General features: G+C 68.6%; 10 protein-coding genes across 10 annotated transcripts; 5 read left to right on the plus strand and 5 right to left on the minus strand.

Annotated features, from left to right (window-relative positions):
* Positions 1-2,072: 2,072 nt before the first annotated feature.
* On the plus strand, positions 2,073-3,252 carry MICPUCDRAFT_68910 (uncharacterized protein). Its single transcript, XM_003060247.1, is given in 2 exon segments — positions 2,073-3,248; positions 3,250-3,252. The coding sequence occupies 1 exon segment, from the start codon at positions 2,287-2,289 to the stop codon at positions 2,647-2,649; it is 363 nt and encodes a 120-aa protein (XP_003060293.1). The 5' UTR covers positions 2,073-2,286; the 3' UTR covers positions 2,650-3,248; positions 3,250-3,252.
* Positions 3,253-4,026: 774 nt separating this feature from the next.
* On the minus strand, positions 4,027-4,808 carry MICPUCDRAFT_59938 (uncharacterized protein). The gene is made up of 2 exons (XM_003060540.1): positions 4,711-4,808; positions 4,027-4,563 (listed from the first exon to the last, which is right to left on the minus strand). Exons 1-2 carry the CDS (start codon positions 4,773-4,775, stop codon positions 4,224-4,226), a joined length of 405 nt encoding a protein of 134 aa, XP_003060586.1. The 5' UTR covers positions 4,776-4,808; the 3' UTR covers positions 4,027-4,223.
* Positions 4,809-4,956: 148 nt separating this feature from the next.
* Positions 4,957-6,266, minus strand: MICPUCDRAFT_27830 (uncharacterized protein; the record flags this gene model as incomplete). Its single annotated transcript, XM_003060541.1, has 2 exons — positions 5,816-6,266; positions 4,957-5,579 (listed from the first exon to the last, which is right to left on the minus strand). Coding segments are annotated over exons 1-2 (984 nt in total), but the record flags the coding sequence as incomplete, so codon positions are not given.
* Positions 6,267-6,800: 534 nt separating this feature from the next.
* Positions 6,801-8,458, plus strand: EB1 (microtubule end binding protein; the record flags this gene model as incomplete). Its single annotated transcript, XM_003060248.1, has 3 exons — positions 6,801-7,108; positions 7,280-7,426; positions 7,640-8,458. The coding sequence occupies exons 1-3, from the start codon at positions 6,995-6,997 to the stop codon at positions 8,456-8,458; spliced, it is 1,080 nt and encodes a 359-aa protein (XP_003060294.1). The 5' UTR covers positions 6,801-6,994.
* A 250-nt stretch (positions 8,459-8,708) lies between these two features.
* Positions 8,709-9,522, plus strand: MICPUCDRAFT_19333 (uncharacterized protein; the record flags this gene model as incomplete). Its single annotated transcript, XM_003060249.1, has 3 exons — positions 8,709-8,864; positions 9,003-9,086; positions 9,280-9,522. 3 exons carry the CDS (start codon positions 8,709-8,711, stop codon positions 9,520-9,522), a joined length of 483 nt encoding a protein of 160 aa, XP_003060295.1.
* A 139-nt stretch (positions 9,523-9,661) lies between these two features.
* On the minus strand, positions 9,662-11,593 carry MICPUCDRAFT_68919 (uncharacterized protein; the record flags this gene model as incomplete). Its single annotated transcript, XM_003060542.1, has 3 exons — positions 9,662-10,292; positions 10,485-10,649; positions 10,841-11,593. The coding sequence occupies 3 exons, from the start codon at positions 11,591-11,593 to the stop codon at positions 9,738-9,740; spliced, it is 1,473 nt and encodes a 490-aa protein (XP_003060588.1). The 3' UTR covers positions 9,662-9,737.
* A 797-nt stretch (positions 11,594-12,390) lies between these two features.
* On the minus strand, positions 12,391-13,889 carry MICPUCDRAFT_47841 (uncharacterized protein; the record flags this gene model as incomplete). Its single annotated transcript, XM_003060543.1, has 1 exon — positions 12,391-13,889. One exon carries the CDS (start codon positions 13,887-13,889, stop codon positions 12,552-12,554), a length of 1,338 nt encoding a protein of 445 aa, XP_003060589.1. The 3' UTR covers positions 12,391-12,551.
* Positions 13,890-14,567: 678 nt separating this feature from the next.
* Positions 14,568-15,959, plus strand: MICPUCDRAFT_59944 (uncharacterized protein; the record flags this gene model as incomplete). Its single annotated transcript, XM_003060250.1, has 1 exon — positions 14,568-15,959. The coding sequence occupies one exon, from the start codon at positions 14,568-14,570 to the stop codon at positions 15,957-15,959; it is 1,392 nt and encodes a 463-aa protein (XP_003060296.1).
* Positions 15,960-15,976: 17 nt separating this feature from the next.
* On the minus strand, positions 15,977-16,911 carry MICPUCDRAFT_59945 (uncharacterized protein; the record flags this gene model as incomplete). The annotated part of the gene is made up of 1 exon (XM_003060544.1): positions 15,977-16,911. The coding sequence occupies one exon, from the start codon at positions 16,909-16,911 to the stop codon at positions 16,036-16,038; it is 876 nt and encodes a 291-aa protein (XP_003060590.1). The 3' UTR covers positions 15,977-16,035.
* Positions 16,912-18,138: 1,227 nt separating this feature from the next.
* Positions 18,139-18,997, plus strand: MICPUCDRAFT_19295 (uncharacterized protein; the record flags this gene model as incomplete). Its single annotated transcript, XM_003060251.1, has 2 exons — positions 18,139-18,609; positions 18,827-18,997. The coding sequence occupies 2 exons, from the start codon at positions 18,139-18,141 to the stop codon at positions 18,995-18,997; spliced, it is 642 nt and encodes a 213-aa protein (XP_003060297.1).
* Between the last annotated feature and the right edge of the window lie 171 nt (positions 18,998-19,168).

Consider the following 19,168-nt stretch of genomic DNA (forward strand, 5'->3'; position numbering starts at 1 on the left):
CGCGCCGACCGAAAGACGGAGACGATCCGAGCGACGCTGCTCGTCGCCGCGGACGGCGTGCGAAGCGCGATACAGCGCCGCCGACTCGGGCCGAACGACGAGCTGAACTACCTCGGCGTCGTGCTGATCACCGGGTTCACGACGTGCGACCACGCGCTGTTGCGAGGGCAGGGGTTTTACACTCTCGACGGCCGACGCGCGAGAATGTTCACGATGCCCTTCAAGCCGCCGACGGAGAGTAGTTCCGCGACGGACGCGGACGGGGACGCGTCTTCGTCTTCTCCCGGCGCGGCGACGTGGAAGAACATGTGGCAGATCAGCGTGAGGGTCACGGAGGAGGAGGCCAGGGCGATCGCCGCGGCGCCGCGGACGCACCCGACCGCCGGCGCGAAGGCGTTCGTCGAGGCGCTCACCGCGTCCTGGCACGCGCCCGTCCAGGACATGCTCGCGCACACGGACTGGGACGACGTCTGGGCCGGGCCGCTGTACGACCGCGACAGGCCGTCGCCGCCGCGCGCGAGGGGCGCGAAGCCGAGCTCGCGCGTCGTCGCGATCGGCGACGCCGCGCACCCGATGAGCCCGTTCAAGGGCATGGGCGCCAACTCGGCGCTGTTCGACGCGTGGGGGCTGTCGTCGTGGCTCGCGCGCGCGCCGATACCGAGCGCGATCGCGAGTTTCGAGCGCGAGATGATCACCCGGGCGTGGGCCAAGGTGGACGCGAGCAGAGCCGCGTGCGAGGTGTTCCACGGGCCGGAGGCGTTACGCGCGGCGCCGGAGTTCGCCGGCGTTGACCCCGCGGCGGCGGCGACGTTTTTACGCGCGCTCAAGGCGAACGACGTCAACGCGGCGTCGGGCGAGGCGTTGGAGAGCGAGACGAGACGCGTGATGCTCGAGACCGTGATGCGCGAGGACGGGGTCAAGCCGTACGTGTACCAAAAGAAGAACGACCGGGGGAACGACGCGGCGGCGGGCGACGCCGCGAAGGAGGAGGAGGGAGAGGAGGAGGACCGGGGGAGGGCGCGGACGCCGCCGCCGCTCGAGCCGCCGCTCGAGCCGTCGTCGTCGTCGTCGTCGTCGTCGAGCGCCGGCGGCGGCGGCGGCGGCGTCGAATCGCCCGAGCTCGCCGACGTCGTCGAGGCCGCGATCGTCTCCGCGCTCGCGTCGTTATCCCTCCCTCCGATCGATTCTGACGCGTCGGACGATCGCGAGGCGGCGCGCGCGATACACGCGGCGTCAAAGTATAGCAAAGGGACGAAACGCCCCGCGCACGACTTCATCTCTCGCGCGGCGTTGAAGCTCACGCACGGAAGACGAACCGTCAACCGACACCACCAGGACAATGCCCCGGACCGGGCCCCGGTCCCGGACGCCGGCGTCCTCGCGCGCGCGATCGCGGACGCGCTCAACGCGCGCGCTTTCGACGTGAACGACGATGCGGCGCGCGGCGCCATCGCCGCGGCGAGGGCGTCGCCGAGCGCGGACGGCGTGCTCTTCATCACCACCCGCGCTCGAGACGACGACATGCGACGGAAAGGCCTCGCGATGTGCGCCGGGTGCGGGCAGTACTACGCCATGCACGGCGGCGGGTTGAGGCAGCACTGGGCGAGAGGGGGCACGACGCAAGCGTGCGCGGCGGCCGCGGAAGCGGCGAGGAGCGCGTCGCTGACGGACGAAGAGGCGGCGGCGAAAATCGGGAGAGGCGGCGTTTTCGGCGGCGGCGTTCGGGACGGTGGCGGAAAAAAAACGTCCGGTAACGGAGCGTTTTCTCGCGGCTCCACGAACGCGGAGAGCTCGTCCTGGCGGGGCAGCGGCGCCGGACGCCCGGCGCCGTGGAGGGAGAAGAAGAACAACGAAGAGACGCTGTGCGCGGGGCTCGCCGCCGCAGCCGCCGGCGACGTCGACGGCCTTGTCGCCGCCGAAAAAAATGCGGGCGCCGGCTTCGACCCGCGCGAGACCGTGGACGCGTACGGCAGCGGCGCGCTGCACTGGGCCGCGGGCGGCGGCCACCTCCGCGCGTGCGAGTGGCTCGTGGACGCGCGCGGCGTCTCCGTGACGAGATCGCTCAGGAAGGACGGCCGCACGCCGTTGCACTGGGCCGCGAGAAACGGCAGGCTGGAGACGTGTCGATGGCTTCTCCAGGCGCGTTCTATCTCACACTGGTCCCCATACGACCCCGTTCGCGAGGTGGACGCTGATCCTTAAGGACTTTTCTTCCCGGCGCATCTCTCCGCCCGCCCCTCGGTTTCAACGCCCGCCCTCGACGCCTTTCAACTCCAACTGACGCCTATGAACTCCACCCCGACATCGCTTTGTATGGAACGACCCTCAGCGCGGCGCCGACGCGTCCGCGAAAACCTACGACGGCGACGGCGCGTTCAACCTCGCGGTGTGGCGCGGGCACGTGGACGTCGCGTCGTGGCTCGCGTCTCTGCCCGGCGTGGACGTGCGGGCGACGAACCGGTGGGGATGCAACGCGGTTTTGTGGGCGTGCATTCAGCACGACCCGCGCGGCGGCGGCGGCGGCGGCGGCGGGCGTCTGATTCGCGCGAAGACGAAGAAGACCGAGGGCGAAGCCGATACCGAAACGGCCGCTCACAGTCCATTACATACGGTGAAGTGGCTCATCGAGACCTTACGCGTCCGCGCTGACGTCGTGAACGTGAACGGGCACAGCGCGATACACAAGTGCGCGATATACGGCCACGGGGACGTCATCGCTTATCTCCTCTCGGAGACGAGCTGCCGCGAAGCGAAGCACATGGGCAGGGACGACCGCGGGAGCACGCCGAGCGACCTCGCCGCGCAGAACGGGTTCGACGAGCTCGCCGCGCAGTTGAGAGAGATCGAGGACGAGACGATGAGGCTGCCGGTGGTTTTTGACGGCGGCGGACGCGGCGGCGAGGCGTGACCGGCGAACGGACGCGGATCTACGAGTTACCTTCTTTCGATTTTTTTATCACAGACCAGACGCGAGCGCGACGCCGCGCCGTCTCCACTGGTCCATCACGTTTACGTTTCGCTCCTTCGCGCTCGCTGCACGCGTCTCCTCACGTCCGCACCGACGCGGTCGAGCTCCGCTCTCGTCTCCCCGCTCATGACGTCCTCGTCCCCCCACCTCCCGCCGCCGCCGTCGCCGCCGTCGCGCTTCTTCTCCCCCCGCCCGCGTCGCCGCCCCGCCTCGGCCACGGCGCGCCGCACCGCCTTCTCCGCCGCTTTGCGCTTTCTCTCCACCGCGACGACGTCGCCGCGTCCCTCGCTCAGCGGCCGCCCGAGCGCGTCCGTCGTCACCGGCGTTTTCGGAATAGGCGGCGTGTTCTCGTCCTCTTCCGCGCGCGCGTCCTCGCGATGCTTCGCCACGCGCGCGCGGATTCGCTGGTCCTCCGCGGTCATCACATCTCTCGTCTCGTCGTCCAACCGCGCGGCGGCTTTCACGCCGAGCGTCTCGCCCGTCGCGTCGCGCACCGCGGCGACCGCGTCCGCGACCTCCCGACGCACGCGCTCGAGCTCCTCCGCGCGCCGGACCTCCTCCGCGGCGGCGGCGGCGACCTCGTCGTCGCCCACGTCGCCGTAGTGTACCGCCGCGGGGTCCGCGACGGCGGAGGTAATAATCCTCGACGACGACGACGCGCGCGGGGAACCGCGCACGGAGTCGTACCCGTCGCCGCTCGCGCTCGCGCTCGCGCTCGCGCGCGCGTCATCGCCGGGGCGGCTGGAGCAGCATCCCATCGCGCGACGACGACGGACGGCGCCGGGGCGGGGTGGGATGCGAGCGGACAGACGCTCGTCAGACGGAAAGTCAACTTTGAAACAGCAGCAGCAGCGCGCCTCGGGCCTCGAGCAGCTCGCGGGGCGGGATCGCTCGATAGCCTCGATTCGTAGTAGTGTACACGTGTATCCCTATGTGTTTTTAGTCAGATAAAAAGTACCGCGTCCTACGTCAGCAAAAAGGAGATCGGCACGTTTTTCGCGCGGCGAGTAAAAATGCATTTGGCGCCGCCGCCCGCCGCCCTCCGAACGACGCGTCGCTCACTATGCATCCTTCCTTTGACAATCAATTCACGACTACTCATCTATTAACAACTTATCCTAGAGCTCTCCAAAAACAACACGTCTCCCGACGCGCGCGCTCGTCCTTCGGATCGCCGGCGCGCGGCTCTCTGACAAAATCCAAAAGATATTATTTGATCGTCGACCGTCGATCCGTCCAACCCCCCCAGGTCGGATCACTGCGCCATCGACAGCGACGCCGCGGACGCGCGCGTCGACCCGCGCCGATACCGCCCGAAGTTCTCCTTCCTCCGAATCGTCCTCAACATCTCCGGCTTCCCTCTCTGGAACGCGTCGTTGCTGAACACGTACGACCCGTCCTCCGCGATCGCGCCGGCGAAGCCGTAGATCGAGAGCTCGTTCACGAACGACCCGAACGACGGCGTGAAGAGCCCGGCGATCTTGGGGAGGCGCTGGCACAGCGCGTTCACGTCGTGGACGACGAACGACTTCCCGGTCTTGTCCCAGGAGATGATCGCGTTCGTCTTCGCGTCGTTCACCATGTTGAACGTGCGGCTGATGGGAACGGGAGAGGGCCCGGGGGGGGGGGGGGTAGCGAGCGCGTCAGCGGCGAGCGAGATCTTGATTTATTCCTCGAGGTCGGACGACAACGCGCGCGCGCGAGGAGAGGAGGGAGAGAGAGGGGCGCGAGCGACGACGCACGTGAGGAACGTCGGGATTTGCGCGGACGCAACGCCCTGGACGGTCCACGGCAGCGGGGTCGTCATCGCGTGCGGTGCTCGGTGGCTCGCTTTTCGGTGCTGACGATGAATGAATGCGTGTGCGTTTTCGTTTTCGTTTTCGTCTTCAATTATTAAAACAAAAAATCACGCGCCCTGCACGCCGCCTCAAAACACCGACGACCGATGACAACAGACTCATCAAAACACCGGCACGCTCGGCGGCCGCGTCGGCCGCACCGCGCCCTCCGGCAGCGGCACCGGCCCGCCGCCCGGGACGTTGCACGCCTCGATGTCCGCGTACTCCTTCCTCACCTCTTCCCACACGTGCTCCGCGAGCGCGACGGTCAGATCCGCATCCTCGGGCAACCCTCTCGCCCACGCCGCCGTGGACGCGTCGACGTCGATCTCGGGCCCCAGCGACAGCCCGCACCCGGTGAAGTTGACGACGCGCTCCTCGCCGATGGATTTCTCCTTCGCCGCGGGCGGCGGCATGATGTCGTACGTCGCCATCGCGAGCGGGTAGAAGTGCGTCTTCGCCGCGCCCTTCTTCGTGCCGAGCTTGCGGAGCATCTCGATCGCGGCCGGGTCGAACTTGTCCGGGGTGATCGTGCCGTCGGGTTGGCGGCGGTCGCGGCCCCCCGCGGGCGCGATCCAGATGCAGACGCCGCCCGCTTTCAGCAGCTTTTGCATCTCCTTGACCGTGTTCAGGTTCTGCTTCATCTTCGCCGACTTGAGCGACGGGTCGTCGTTCATGTGCTTCTTGCTGTGCACGCACAGGAGGTTCTTCCCCATGCTGAACGGCTTGCACAGGAGGTCGGTCACGACGCGGTCGCCCGCGACGTACGTCACCTGAGGGAGGAGGGTCGTTTCCCACGGTGCGACGAAGCGACAGTCGTCGGGGCGGAGTCGAGGGGCGCGTCAGATGGACTCGAAAGGCAGGCGTCGAGGTATGTCGTGATGTGATTGGTGATTGAAACCAGCGAGGGATGAGCGGAGAGAATCGCCGGGCAAAGTCCTTAAGGAACGGCGTTCACCACGCCAACGCGGTCGTATGGGGTCCAGCGCGAGGAGAACAAAAAACGCGCCTTCTCGCCGAGGCCCGGATGGGACACCTCCGTGAGCAGCGGGATGAACGCGGCGTCGCCCTCGGACTGGTGGTTACCCAGGAAGACGACGTTCTCGCCGCGATCGAGCGCGGCTTTCGCGTCGGTGAAGCGCTCCGGGTAGCGCAGGATCGATCGGTCGAACTCGACGAGCGACCCGATGTACGCGTTGGCCATCTGATAGTAATCGAAGTCTGAGTTTTCCTTCGTCATGCAGATGTGATGCGACGGGAACTCGTACGGCGTCCCGATGAGCTGCCCCGCGTACGCTTTCATCATGTCCTTGAAGATGGACACGAGCGCGGCGGACGCGCGCGCCTCGTCGTTCCCGGTCGCCTTCATCATCTGCGCCTTGTACGAGTCGATGAGCCCGAGGAACGTGTTCTTGTACTTCTCCGGGAGGACGCCCGCGAGCGATCGCAGCCCGGACTCGCCCGGGAGGAGCGCGATGGCCAGGCGCGCGGCGCCCACCTTGAACGACTCCATCGCGTCCGCGGACGCGGTCGCGTTCGTCGCGGACGTCGACGCCGCGGCGCTCGGCTTGGTCTTCGTCTCCACGGCTTGCGCGCGGACGACGACGCCGACGCGGTCGCGGTCGCGGCGGAGGGACGCGGCGCGCGGCGCCGGCGCCGCGGCGCCGCGCGCGGCGCGGCGGGACAGCGCCGCGGGCGCGCGGGGCGCGGACCCGAGGGCGGCCGCGGGGGCGGCGAGCGAGGAGGTCATTCTTCTCGTCGGAGCGGTCGCGAGGCGCAGGGGCGTGCGGAATGGAGCGACTTCGTTATCGCGACAACTGGACCCGCTGGATTTTCGGGGCTGAGATCGCTCGAGCGTCGCGCGTGCCCTTGGCGCAGTGCGAATTTGTAGTTTTGACGCGTACTGTACTACGCTACGCTACGGCGGGCGCGTTCGAAAAAGCTGCTTCAGAGAATCTCGTTCCCCCGCGCGGCTCGCCGCACACACGTCCGCGCGACCGCACGTCCCGCGCGTCCGTCGCACAGCGCTCTCGCGTCCGAAGCGCGAGTCCCCGCGCGCGAACGACCGCGCGTCGTCCGAAGCGCGACCGCGCGCGAGAGGCTCGCTCTTCCCCGTCGTTCGCGGAAGGGAGGCTCGCGTCGGAGAGAAGAAAATAAAATCAGAGGCGGCGTCCGACCGACGAGCGGGATGGCGAACGCGTCGTCCATCGGGCTCCAGAACCCGGCGTTCTTCGTCGGGCGCGCGGAGCTCTTAGATTGGGTCAACGGCCTCCTGAACCTGCGCCTGACGAAAGTCGAGCAGGCGCGTCCGCGGAACCGCGCCCCGCGCCCCGCGCCCCGAGGACGGGATCTCGTCGGATTATTGAGATTTTCATCTCTTCGTTCGTCTCGCGCTCTCGTCCTCCTTCGATAGATTCGAGACGCTCACCCCGTCCCCTCCGTCCGTCCGTCCGTCCATCCGTCCCCTCCCCAGGTCGCGTCCGGGGCGGTGCACTGCCAGATCCTCGACGCGTGCCACCCCGGCGTGGTGAACATGTCCAAGGTGAACTTCGACGCGAAGAGCGAGTACGACATGGTGAATAACTACAAGACGCTTCAGACGGTGTTCGACAAGCTCAAGGCGCGTTCGTTCTCCTCACACCGGTCCCCGTACGACCGCGTTCGCGCGGTGCACACGGTTCTTTAAGAAGAACTATTTTTTCTTCCCGCGCGCGTCTCTCTCCGCCGCCCCTCGCTGCTTTCAACCCCGACACACCTCGACGCCTTTCGACTCCATATCTGACGCCTTTCGACTCCCGCCCCGACGTCGCTTCGCGCTCTTAACGGCGCTCAGATCACGCGGATGATCGAGGTGAGCAAGCTCGTGAAGGGAAGGCCGCTCGATAACTTGGAGTTTCTGCAGTGGATGAAGGCGTACTACGACACCGCGACCGGGGGCGTGAGGCCGGAGGATTACGACGGCGAGGAGCGAAGGGCGTGCAGCAAGGGTGGGAAAAAAGCGAGCGGCGGCGGCGGCGGCGGCGGCGGCGCGAAGCCCGCCGCGTCGAGGCCCGCGGCGTCGAGGCCCGCGGCGTCGACCGCGTCGAAACCGGCGTCGACCGCGTCGAAACCGGCGTCGACCGCCTCCTCGACCGCGGCGGCGAACGCGGCCGCGGTCAAGGAGCTCACCGCGGAGTGCGCGGAGCTGAAACTCGCAGTGGAGCGCACGGAGCAAGAGCGCGAGTTTTACTTCGAGAAGCTCCAGGACATCGAGTTTCTCTGCCAGCGCCCGGAGTTTGCGTCGCAGACGCTCGCGAAGGTGGTGGAAAAGATTCTGTACTTCACGGAGGGGAAGCCGGACGTCGAGGCGATCATCGCGGAGTGCGGCGAAGAGGCCGCCGCCACCGCCGCCGCCGCCGCCGCGCCGTCCCCCGCGGAGCCTCTCTCGACGCCCGCGACGGAGGACGACCTCGACACCACGGTCGAGGCCGTCGTCGAGAACATGGAATCCCTGACGGTGGCGCCGGAGACGGAGACGGAGACGGAGACGTCGGAGGCAGCGGCGAGCGACGCGCCGACGGCGACGCTCTCGGACTCGCCGTTGTGCACGCAGCTCAGCGGGGATCTCTCGGGGAGTGCCGATCGAAGCCCGCTCGCGGAGGTGAACGCGTGAGACGGTTCGCTCGCGGGATCCGACGAACGAACGAACTCGAACAGAAATCGAACGGTTGTATTACGACTCTGTACATACGTCGCCCGCGCGTCCGACGCTCTCGCTCCGCGGCGGGCTGTCATGCGACGAATCGATCATTATTTTTCCGTCTGTCGTCGCCGTCACGAATTTTTATTAGAAAGCACGTTCTTCCTTTCCCCCGCCACTCCGCGCGACGCCTTCGATCGCCGCCGCCGCCACCGCTGCCGCGATGTCGTGCACGCTGCACACGAACCTCGGGGACCTCAAGGTCGAGCTCTTCTGCGAGGACACCCCGCGAGCGGCGGAGAACTTCTTAGCCCTGTGCGCGAGCGGGTACTACGACGGCACGTCGTTCCACAGGAACATCAAGGGGTTCATGGTTCAGGTTCGCGCTCCCCGCCCCCGTCCCCGTCCTCGTCCCCGATCGCGCGTCGACGTCGTCGCCCGGCCCGCCGCCCCGCTCCGCCCCGACGCGCGCTGACCTTCGACCTCTCGTCCGTTCCGCACGTCTTCGTCGGCGCAGGGAGGCGATCCCACGGGCTCGGGAAGAGGCGGGCAGAGCGTCTGGGGCGGGAAGTTCCCGGACGAGATCCGGGACAACTTGAAGGTGCGCTCTCCTTCACACTGGTTCCCATACGACCCCGTTCGCGTGGCGAACGCCGTTTCTTGAGGACTTCGCCCGGCGTTTCTCTCCGCCCACCCCTCGCTTTCGATCCCCGCCCTCGACGCCTTTCAACTCCGCTTCTGACGCCTTTCAACTCCACCCCGACGTCGCTTCGTATGGACCCTCGACCGTGAAGCACACGAACCGAGGGATCCTCTCCATGGCGAACAGCGGCCCGGACACGAACAGGTCGCAGTTTTTCTTCACGTACGCCAAGGCGCCGCACCTGAACGGGAAGAACACGATATTCGGGAAGATCATCGACGGGTTTCAGGTCCTGGACATGTGCGAGAAGACGCCCGTGGACGAGATGGACCGGCCGCTCGCGGAGATTCGCGTCAACAAAGTCACCATTCACGCGAATCCGCTCGCGCGATGACGCGACGACGACGACGACGACGACGCGATGCGATGCGATGCGGGGGATATCTGGTCTGATGGGGTTATTTTAGATCTAGCGGGGGCGGCGGCGAATTCTTTAGAAGCGCGGGAGCGACGACGGCGACGGGCGGAGGCTAACGCGAGGTGGTTCAGTCCAAAAATGTCTACCGCGCGTACGTCGCTAACGACGATCCGATCGAACGATCGAACGATCTACTCCCCGCGCTCGATCCTCGCGAGGTCGTACACCTGCCGCATGCTCCCGCTCGTGAGCAGCCACTCCTTGAAGTACGCCTGAATCGTCGCCTGAAGCTCCCGCTTCTGGTCGTCGTCCAACCCGGCGTCGCGCATCGCCGCGCGCAACGACGCCACGGACCTGACCTTCTGATCCAGCGCCCGCACGTACGCCTCCGGGACCGAGAACGGGTTCGCCTGCGTCGAGCTCGAGCTCGAGCTCGAGCCGCCGTCGCCGTCGCCGTCGCCGTCGCCGCCGCGGAACGGGACGATGAACGGCGCGAACTTCTCCGCGGGGAGCAGGTCTACGACGCTCGACTCGTTCGAACCCCCGCGCGAGCCCCCGCCGCCTGAACCGCCGCTCGACCCGGGCCCGGACCCGGACGCGCCCCCGCCCCCGCCCCCGACCCCCGACGCGATGACCACGGGCCGGTCCCACGCGTCGCACTGCTTGCCGCTCAGCCCCGCGCGTCTCAGGTGCGCGTCGAGCTCCTCGTAGAAGGTGTTATACGGCGCGACGCGATTTCTCCGGCACTGAGGGTCGTTCCATAGGAGCGAACGTCGGGGTGGAGTTGAAAGGCGTCAGAAGCGGAGTTGAAAGGCGCCGAGGGTGGATATTGAAAGCGGGGGACCCTGGGCGGAGAGACACGATGGCAAAAGTCCTTAAGGATCGGCGTTCACCACGCCGACGCGGTCGTATGGGGACCAGTGTGAGATAGAACGCACCTCGCCGATGAAAATCGGCCCGCGCGCGATGCCGAGGTAGAACACGCTGTCGTGCACCGACCGCGCTTGCAGCCTGCGCGACGCGCAGACGACGTTCAGGCGCTGGCACGACTCCACCTTCACCGCGCGCGCCGCGGCGCCGACGACGACGACGCAGTCCGCGCACTAAGTGACGGTCGCGTACGAAGTGATGATATCAGGGTGGAGTTGAAAGGCGTCAGACGGAGTTGAAAGGCGTAGAGGGCGGGGATTGAAAGCGAGGGGTGAGCGGAGAGATGCGCCGGGAGAGAAAGTCCTCAAGGATCGGCGTTCACAACGCGGACGGGGTCGTATGGGGACCAGTGTACAGAACGCGCCTGAGTGACGGTGGCGTACTCCGCGGGCGCGAGGAGGTAAATCACCGCGTCGTGGCAGTTGGAGACGCGGAGGGAGGACCCCGGAGGGACGTCCGACGCCGTCCGCACCGCCGTGCCCTTGTGCACGCCGTCGATTATCACGACGTCTTTGTTGTGATGCTGCGCGTTGGCGAACGCCAAGCGCTTGGAGACCCAATCTTTGATCGCCGCCGCCGTCGCGGTCTGTTTGCCCCCCCCGAAGAGCCCGGTCGTCGCGCTGAAGCTAAACGACGACGCCGCGCCGCCGCCGCCGCCGCCGCCGCCGCCTCCTCCCGCGCTCGGGGCGAATATAAAGTCTAGGCAGTCCGCCTCGCGCGCGGTCAGCTCGAGGTCCCCCCCTCCCCCTCCCCCTCCCCCGCCGCCCCCGCCGCCGACGCCGACGCCGCCCGCCGCGACACGGTTCGGCGACCCGTCCTTCTGCGCCTTCCCCCCAACCTTCGCGTCGTCGTCCACGCACAAACCCGCGAGCGCGACGAAGTGATGCAACACGAACTTCGCGCGCAGGATCTCCGTCTCCGCGGCCTTCCCCCCGCCCGCCGCGCCGCCGCCGCTCCCTCTCGACCCGGGCGACCCCGGCGCCTCCCTCCCCGGGGACGACCGCGGCGAGCTCCCGCCGCTTCCCGCGCCGCCGTTAACGCCGCCATCGCACGTCGTCGCGTCCAATGCGGCGTCCCCGGCGATCGGCCACTCTTCCGTGCCGCCGGACTCGCGCATCGCGGACTGCGCGTGCGCGCGCGCGTACGTCTGGACGAACAGGTAGAGAAGCAGCGCGCGAACCTCGATCTCCGCGTTCGCGTCTGACGCCGCGTTCGCGTCCCCGACGCCATCTTCCGACGGGCTCACCGCGTGGAACAGCTCGAACGCGTTCGACGCGACGACGTGAGAGATCCCCAGGCACTGCGCCGCGTCCGCGTGCGAGACGACGAGCTTCGAGGGGTCCGACGCGGACGCGGACGCGGCCGCGAGGAGGCGCTTTTGAATCGGAATCAGCGCGGCGACGGTCTCGACGCGCGGGAGGAGGTACGAGGTCGGGAGGAGGCCGAACTCGAACGGCTCGCGTCGGAGCGTTATCGCCGGCGGGGGCGACGACGCGGTCGCGGGACCTGGACGGAGACGGACGGTGGGGGGCGAGGGGAGCGGCGCGGCGTCAGCGAACGAACATCTTCATCTTCATCTTTCCAACGTCGCCTTTTTGCCCGTTGGCACGCGACGACCGATCGATCGCGCGCGGTCGCCGCGCGGCGGGAGAGATTCGAGCGGGCTGGCACGAGGGACGACGCACCCGCGTTGGCGGCCGCCATGTCGATCGCGCGGTCGAGGGGACCGCGGTCGACGCTTCGCGTGACGAGGCGCGGACGCGTGTGCGAGGCGTCGCATCGGAAAGTCCCGCGTTCTGCAGGCGTCGGACCAGGGCTGGGCGTGGGTGGAAAACTCGAGATCTGGCGCGTTTTTTTCAGCCGTCGCGCGTCTCAGCGCTCTGGCGACGCGAGGACGAGGACGAGCGCTGCTTTCAAACGCGACGTGATTATTTTGCACGACGCCACACGATACTATTTATCCCCGCGCGAGACGAGACCCCGTCGCTCGTCCGCCTTCGCCCCCGCTCGCTCCAGTCGTCTTTTCGACTCGCGACGATCGTCCATCGGATCATCAACGATCGTCCATCGGATCGTCAACTCTTGCCGTCGTAGTCGGCGGGCATGTCCCACGTCGTCGACCCGTCGATGGTGTTGTAGTAATACGTGTACCCCTCCGGCGACTTGTGCGCCTCCCACAGCGGCTTCGCGCCGTCGCCGCCGTCCGCGCCGGCGGACGCGGCGGCGTACCCGCCCGTCCCGCCGCCGCCGCCGCGACCCAACCCCGGCTCGTACGGCCGCGGATCCTCCCCCGGCAAGCCCCCGGGCTTCATGTACACCGTCGGGCCCTCGTCGATGATCGCCTGCACGAGCGCGATCGCGGCGTCGACCTGATCTTGCCTCCCGCTGATCGTCACCGACGCCGCGTCCTTATCGATCTGGATCTTCGCGCCCGTCCGCGCGCACAGATCGCGAATGGAGTCGCCGCCCTTTCCGATGATCTTCCCCTCGCAACCCCCCGCGGGCATCACGTGCCGGACCGTCCCGCCGCCGCCGCCCCCGCCGCCGGCGGTGGGCGGCGGCGCGTTGAGGATATCGAGGACGAGCTCTTTCGCGCGCGTGCACTCGTCCGCCCCGCCCTTGATCATGACCCTCCCGAGGTCGCGCTCGACTTGCATCCTCGCGCCGGATTCTTCCTGCAGCCGGCGAATCGTCTCGCCGCCGCGGCCGATGACGCGTCCGATCATCTCCGTGGGGACCGGCACGGGCATCTCGATCTGGTTCGAATCGCGCCCGCCGCCGCTGTGGCCTCCTCCTCCTCCTCCCGGTAACGACGCGCGCGAGTGCTTCAGCTCCGTCTCGCGGATGATGTCGTTCACGAGCTGCGCGGCGTCGGCGACGGCGCCCGGGACGCCCGAGATTGTGATGCGTCGCGGCTGCCCGGGGACGACCTCGTGCGAGGGCTGAATCTTGACGTGCGCGCCGGACTTGGCCTGGATGGAGTTGATCGTGTCGCCGCCGTGGCCGATGATCTTCCCGGCGGCTTCCGTGGGGCACATGATCTCTTCGTACGCGGCGCCGGGGATGGGGGCGCCGCCGCCGCCGCCGCGCGACCCGCCGCCGCCGTACCCCGGTCCCGGTCCCCCGCCGCCGCCGTACCCCGGCCCCGGCCCCGGCCCGCCGCCGTACCCGCCGCCGTACCCCGGCCCCGGCCCGGGACCCATCCCCATGCCGCCGCCCATCGGCGGCCCCGGGGGACCGCGCTGGTACCGCGGATCCGGCCCCGGCCCCGGCCCCGGCCCCGGCCCCGGCCCCGGCCCCCCAGGTCCCATGCCCATCCCTCCACCTCCGCCGCGCGCGCCTCCGTACCCGCCGTACCCGCCCTGGTGCATCCCCGGCGGCGGCGGGAGCGGGCCGAGCCCGCCGCCGCCCATGTTCGGCGGCGGCGGGGGGATCTGCTGCTGCGCGTATCCGCCGCCGCCGCCGCCTCGCGGCGGGCCGTACCGATCGTACGAGTCGCCGCCGTAGCCTCCTCCGGAGGGACCGGGCCCGCGCGGGCCGCCGCCGCCGCCGCCGCCGCCGTACGGGTGATGGCGGTCGCGATCGTCCGCGTACCCTCCGGGCCCCTGCGGCGGGCCTTGCTGGTCGTCGTACCCCGTCGTCCCGCCTCGGGGTCGTCTGCGCGCGAGGGAGAGGGAGCGCGGACGCGAGGAAGGTGAGACGATCGGACGATCGATCGATCGAATGCGCGGAGAGAGGAGGGAGAGGGAAATAAATCGCGGAGCCGCGCGGACGGCCGGGCGGATCTCGCGCGATCGGCGCGGGGTGGCGACGCGCGATCGAGCGCGAGACGCGCCTGCTTCGAGGGTCCATCGCGATGGGGGACCGCGAGTGCGTCACGCGCGATCGATCGCGTCGGCGTCGCCGTGCGGGCGAGCTTTGGCGCGCGATCTCAGTCCAGGCGGGACATTATTGCGACTGGACGTCGCCGCGCGCGCGCGTCCGCCGCGCCGCGCCGCGCCGTCCGACCGGCGAAAAGAAAAATGCGACGATTATTAACGCCCGCCGCGACCGCGCCCCGACGCACCCGGCGACGCGCAGAACACGCGGCGATGACGCGTGTTGCGACCCTCCCCGGGGCGCTCCTCCGACTCAATCTCCGATGCCTGCGTCCGAGCGGCGGCGGCCGCGTCGCCGCGTCGAGGGCGCCGCTCGCCGCGCGGCGCGCGCCCGCGACGACGACGACGTCCGTCTCCTCCTGGCGCATGGGCGGAGGCGGCGGCGAGGGACGGACGACGGAGGAACCGCCGCCGCGGTCGTCGCCGCCGTCGTCGAGAGATCGCTACGGCTACGGCGACGACGACCCGAGCGACTTCGAGGACGACGGCCCCCGCCCAGGAAGGCGCGGAGGAGGAGGAGGAGGAGGAGGAGGACGCGGCGCTGGACGACGCGGAGGAGGATTCGCCAATAATAATTCCCACGCGGACCGCCGGAATCCGTACTACACCGCGGAATCGTCCTCCTCCTCCGCGCCTCGAGGCGGCCGCCGCTCGCGCGACCGCGGCGCCACTCACGACGCCGACGCGCAACCGCGAACGGTGTGGCAAGAGCGCCACGACGAGAAGAAGCGCAACCGCGCGGAACCGACGCTCGCGGAGCGAATGACGGGCGAGGCGTTGTACGGATTAAATCCCGCACGCGCCGCGTTGCGAGACGCGGCGAGGCGAGCGCGCGCCGGCGCCGCCGCCAGGCGGACCATCTACCGGATGTTCGTGCAGGAGGGCTCCGACGCCTCCGGCGACGCCGCGCTGCTGCGCGCGGCGAGGGACGCGCGCGTCGAGATCGAGACGGTGTCGAAGCACGATCTGAACGTGCTCACCGGGTCGCCGCCGCGGCCGCACAACGGCGTCGTCCTGGACGCGTCCGCGCTGACGCCGACGCCGATCGATCAGCTCCCGAGATGGGTCCACGGTGAAGGGTCGTCTACGGTGAAAGGGCCCGCGCCGGTGTGGCTCGCGTTGGACGAGGTCGTGGACCCGCAGAACTTGGGCGCGGTGCTCCGGAGCGCCAAGTTTTTGGGCGTCGCCGGCGTCGTCGTGTGCGCCAAGAACAGCGCACCGTTGTCGCCCGTCGTGAGCAAAGCGTCCGCGGGCGCGCTCGAGAGCATGGACGTGCGAAGCGTCGGTGTGATGCATCGGTTCTTGATGCGGTGCGTCGAGGACGGGTGGGACGTTTACGGCACCGCCGCGGAGGAGGGCGCCGCGGACGTCGCCGACGTCGACGCGAGGGGAAGGCCGAGCGTGTTGGTGATGGGTAACGAGGGCGCGGGGTTGAGGACGAACGTGCGGCGGGCGTGCACGAGCATGCTGAGAATCGCGGGCGGGGGGGGGGAGGGGGACGACGACGACGGTGTGGACAGCCTGAACGTGTCCGTCGCGACCGGAGTCATACTGCACGCGATGCTGACGTCCGCGCGGCGGGCGCCAGCTGTCGCGGAGGAGTGAGCGGGACGCGTCGACACGTTTAATGATGATGAGTCATAATCTGATTATCAACATTATTATCTCGCTTACTCAACGCTCACCTCCTCGTCGCGCCCTCCGCGCGCGCCTCGACGCGCTGCCGGAACCGCTCCAACCCGAGCTCCCACTCGTCTATCCCTAACCCTCGCGGCGTCCGCACGACGACCGGTCCCTCGCCGCTGCGCGCCTCCACGCACCCGCGCGCCACCGCGCCGCAGTGGTCGCCCCAGTTGCAGTCGTCGAAGAACAGCATCTCGTCGTACGCGATCCCGGTCTCGCGTCGCAGGATCGGGAAGTGCGTCGCCGCCTTATCGCTGGACAGCGGCGGCGTGCGACCGATCTGGAGGTTCCCCTCGAACCCCGCCGGCCACCCGATTGAAAACGCCTCCCTCGCGGTGACCCCCGGGAAAATCTCCAACACGTCCAGCGCGCTGCGTCCGATGCGCACCGCGAGCGGCGTGTCCGCGCTCGACGCCGCGGCGATGCGCATGCCCGGGTACTCCCCCGCGTGGAAGCGCTGCAGCGCGCGCATCGCGCCCGGGTGGATGCGGATGACGACGTCGGCGCCGCTTCGCGCGCCGACGACGCCCTCGAGGCCGCTGTCGCCGAGCTCGCCGACGACTTGTTCCGCGGACGCGTCCACGAGATGTCGCAGCGTGTACATCTCTTCGTTCCAGAAGCACGCGTCGAGGTCGAAGACCGCGAGCCGCGGGTAGGGATCGCTTGGGGAGGACGGCGACGGCGACGGCTCGGCGAAGGAGGAGGAGGAGGAGGAGGCGGACGCGCCGGACGCGCGCATCGCGACCGATGGACGACGACGACGTCGACGCGCGGCGCCGCCTCCCGCGGCGGTTTCGGCGTCGCGCGTCGCGCCGCGAGGGACGACGTTCGCGATGCGCGTCGCGCCGACGCCGAGCGCGAGCGCGGGGGTCATGAACGACCGCGCCCGGGCGCGATGTGGACGCGGTGTCGCGTGCGGGGTCGCGATCCCGCGCGGCCGACGATGACGGATACATTTCCGCAGCCGGCCACGGAACCAGCAGCGTTCCGAGCTACGGAGAAACTCGGCTTTTTTTTCACCCACCCGTTCCTTTCAAAACGTGCCCGTCGCGCCTTTCAACTGTATGAAGGAACATCTTAGTCGAAGGGATTTCCTATGAAGGGATTTTCGCCGAAAAAATCCCTTCGCGCATTGCACCGAATGGTTTAAAGGAAAAGTCCTGACTGACCGCGTGTAGGCTGTTGGATTCTTGGCGTTCAACTGACCGATGAACGATCGATTTCATCGAGAGCACTCGAACGACACCGCGATTCTGCAATTCCGACGCGTGGTCGTCGACGTGTCGCCTCGTGGACGGCATCCCCCCCCCCCGTCACACCGCCGACGCACGCGCCCGCGCGCTCGCCGCACGCGTCTCGACCCGCGTCGACGTCCCGCGGCGTCGCCGCACGAGCGGAAGCGTTTCGCGCGTCCGAGGCGCGCGCGCGCGCGAGTCTCGGCGACCGCGCCGCCGCGCACGATCGGAGGCGCGCGTCGTCCGTCCGCGTTCGGAGGCGGAGCGCGGAAGGATCGGCGCTCGCGATGGCGGCGTCGTGCGCGAGCGCCGCGCGCGGCCTCGCCGCGCGCGGCGGCGCCGCGACGACCGCGCCGCGCCGCGCCGCGTCCTCGCCGCCATCGCGGTGCCGCGCCACCGCACGCGCCTTCGCGCGCGCGGGGCCGCGCGCGGACGCCGCCGCGGATCGACGTCCTCGCGTCGTCTTCGCGCGCGGGGCCCCGGGCCGCGCCGCGAGCGCGTTGGATAACGAAAACGAGTTGAAGCGCGCGTCGTCGTCCGCGTCGTCGCGGTGCCGCGATGCGCGCGGCGTCGCGCGGACGCGACCGCTCGCGGCGCTCTCGAACGGCTCCATGGACGAGGACGTCGTCCTCGACCCCGAGTCCGCGGCGTTGGCTCAGGGCGCGCAGGGCGCGCAGGCGGGGGAGGGGGACATGAGAGAGGTGGCCGCGTGGATCGGCGCGGCGACGCTCTTCGGGCTCGGATTGGGCGCGTTCGCGGGAAGAGAAGCGGCGGAGGAATACTTCGCGGGATACCTCCTCGAGCAGTCGCTGTCCGTGGACAATCTCTTCGTGTTCGTGCTCGTGTTCGACTACTTCAAGGTTCCCATGTCGCAGCAGCAGAAGGTGCTCGGGTACGGCATCGGCGGCGCGATGGCGATGCGCGCGGCGATGATTGTCGCGGGGTACGAAGCCATCACGAACTTCAAGCCCATCCTGCTCGTGTTCGCGGGCATCCTCATCTTCTCGTCGTACAAGCTCATCGCGGAGGAGGAGGAGGAGGAGGAGGACATGTCTCAGAACGCCATCGTGAAGTTCGCGTCTTCGCTGGTTCCCGTGAGCGACGAGTACGACGGCGACAATTTTTTTACGCTCGTCGACGGCGTCAAGACGGCGACGCCGCTGCTGCTGTGCCTCGTCGTGATCGAGCTGTCGGACGTCGTGTTCGCCGTGGACTCCATACCCGCGGTGTTTGGCGTGACGCAGGACCCGCTGATCGTGTATTCGAGCAACATATTCGCGATTTTGGGGTTACGGAGCCTCTACGCATTCGTCGCGACGATGGTGGCGGAGCTGGAGGTGCGTTCTGATGAACCTGTTTTTGTTTTTCGCGCGCCTGTCGCCCCCCGCGCGACCGCGTTCGCGCGGCGCGCGCCGTTCCTCGAGGACTTCGCCCGCGCGCGTCTCTCTCCGTCGCTCTCTGTCGTCCAATGAAACATCCACGCGGGTCATCAAATAACTAACCAATCACATCACTTCAAAATGCCACGTCACCCACCGATCGAACGACCCTCAGTACCTCCAAACCGCCGTCGCCGCGGTGCTCGGGTTCGTCGGGCTGAAGATGGTTGCGGATTTCGGAGGGGTGCACGTGAGCACGACCGCGTCGCTGGCGGTCGTCGTCGGGATGTTAGGGGCGGGGGTCGCGTTGAGTCTCGCGAAGAAGGGGGACGACGACGAGGCGTAGAGAGGGAGAGGGAGAGAGACGCTCGTAATACCAGTAATATCTCCATGCGTTTACGTTTCGGTTCGAACTCGCTCGTCATGCGCTTCGTCGTTCGTCCTCTCGTCGACGTCGCTCACTCGCGACCCGCGCGGCGTCTTCGTCTCTCGCGGTGTCGACGCGGAGGTCGTCGGC

This window comes from Micromonas pusilla (genome assembly GCF_000151265.4).
Source record: "Micromonas pusilla CCMP1545 genomic scaffold MICPUCscaffold_8, whole genome shotgun sequence".
Lineage (NCBI taxonomy): Eukaryota > Viridiplantae > Chlorophyta > Mamiellophyceae > Mamiellales > Mamiellaceae > Micromonas > Micromonas pusilla.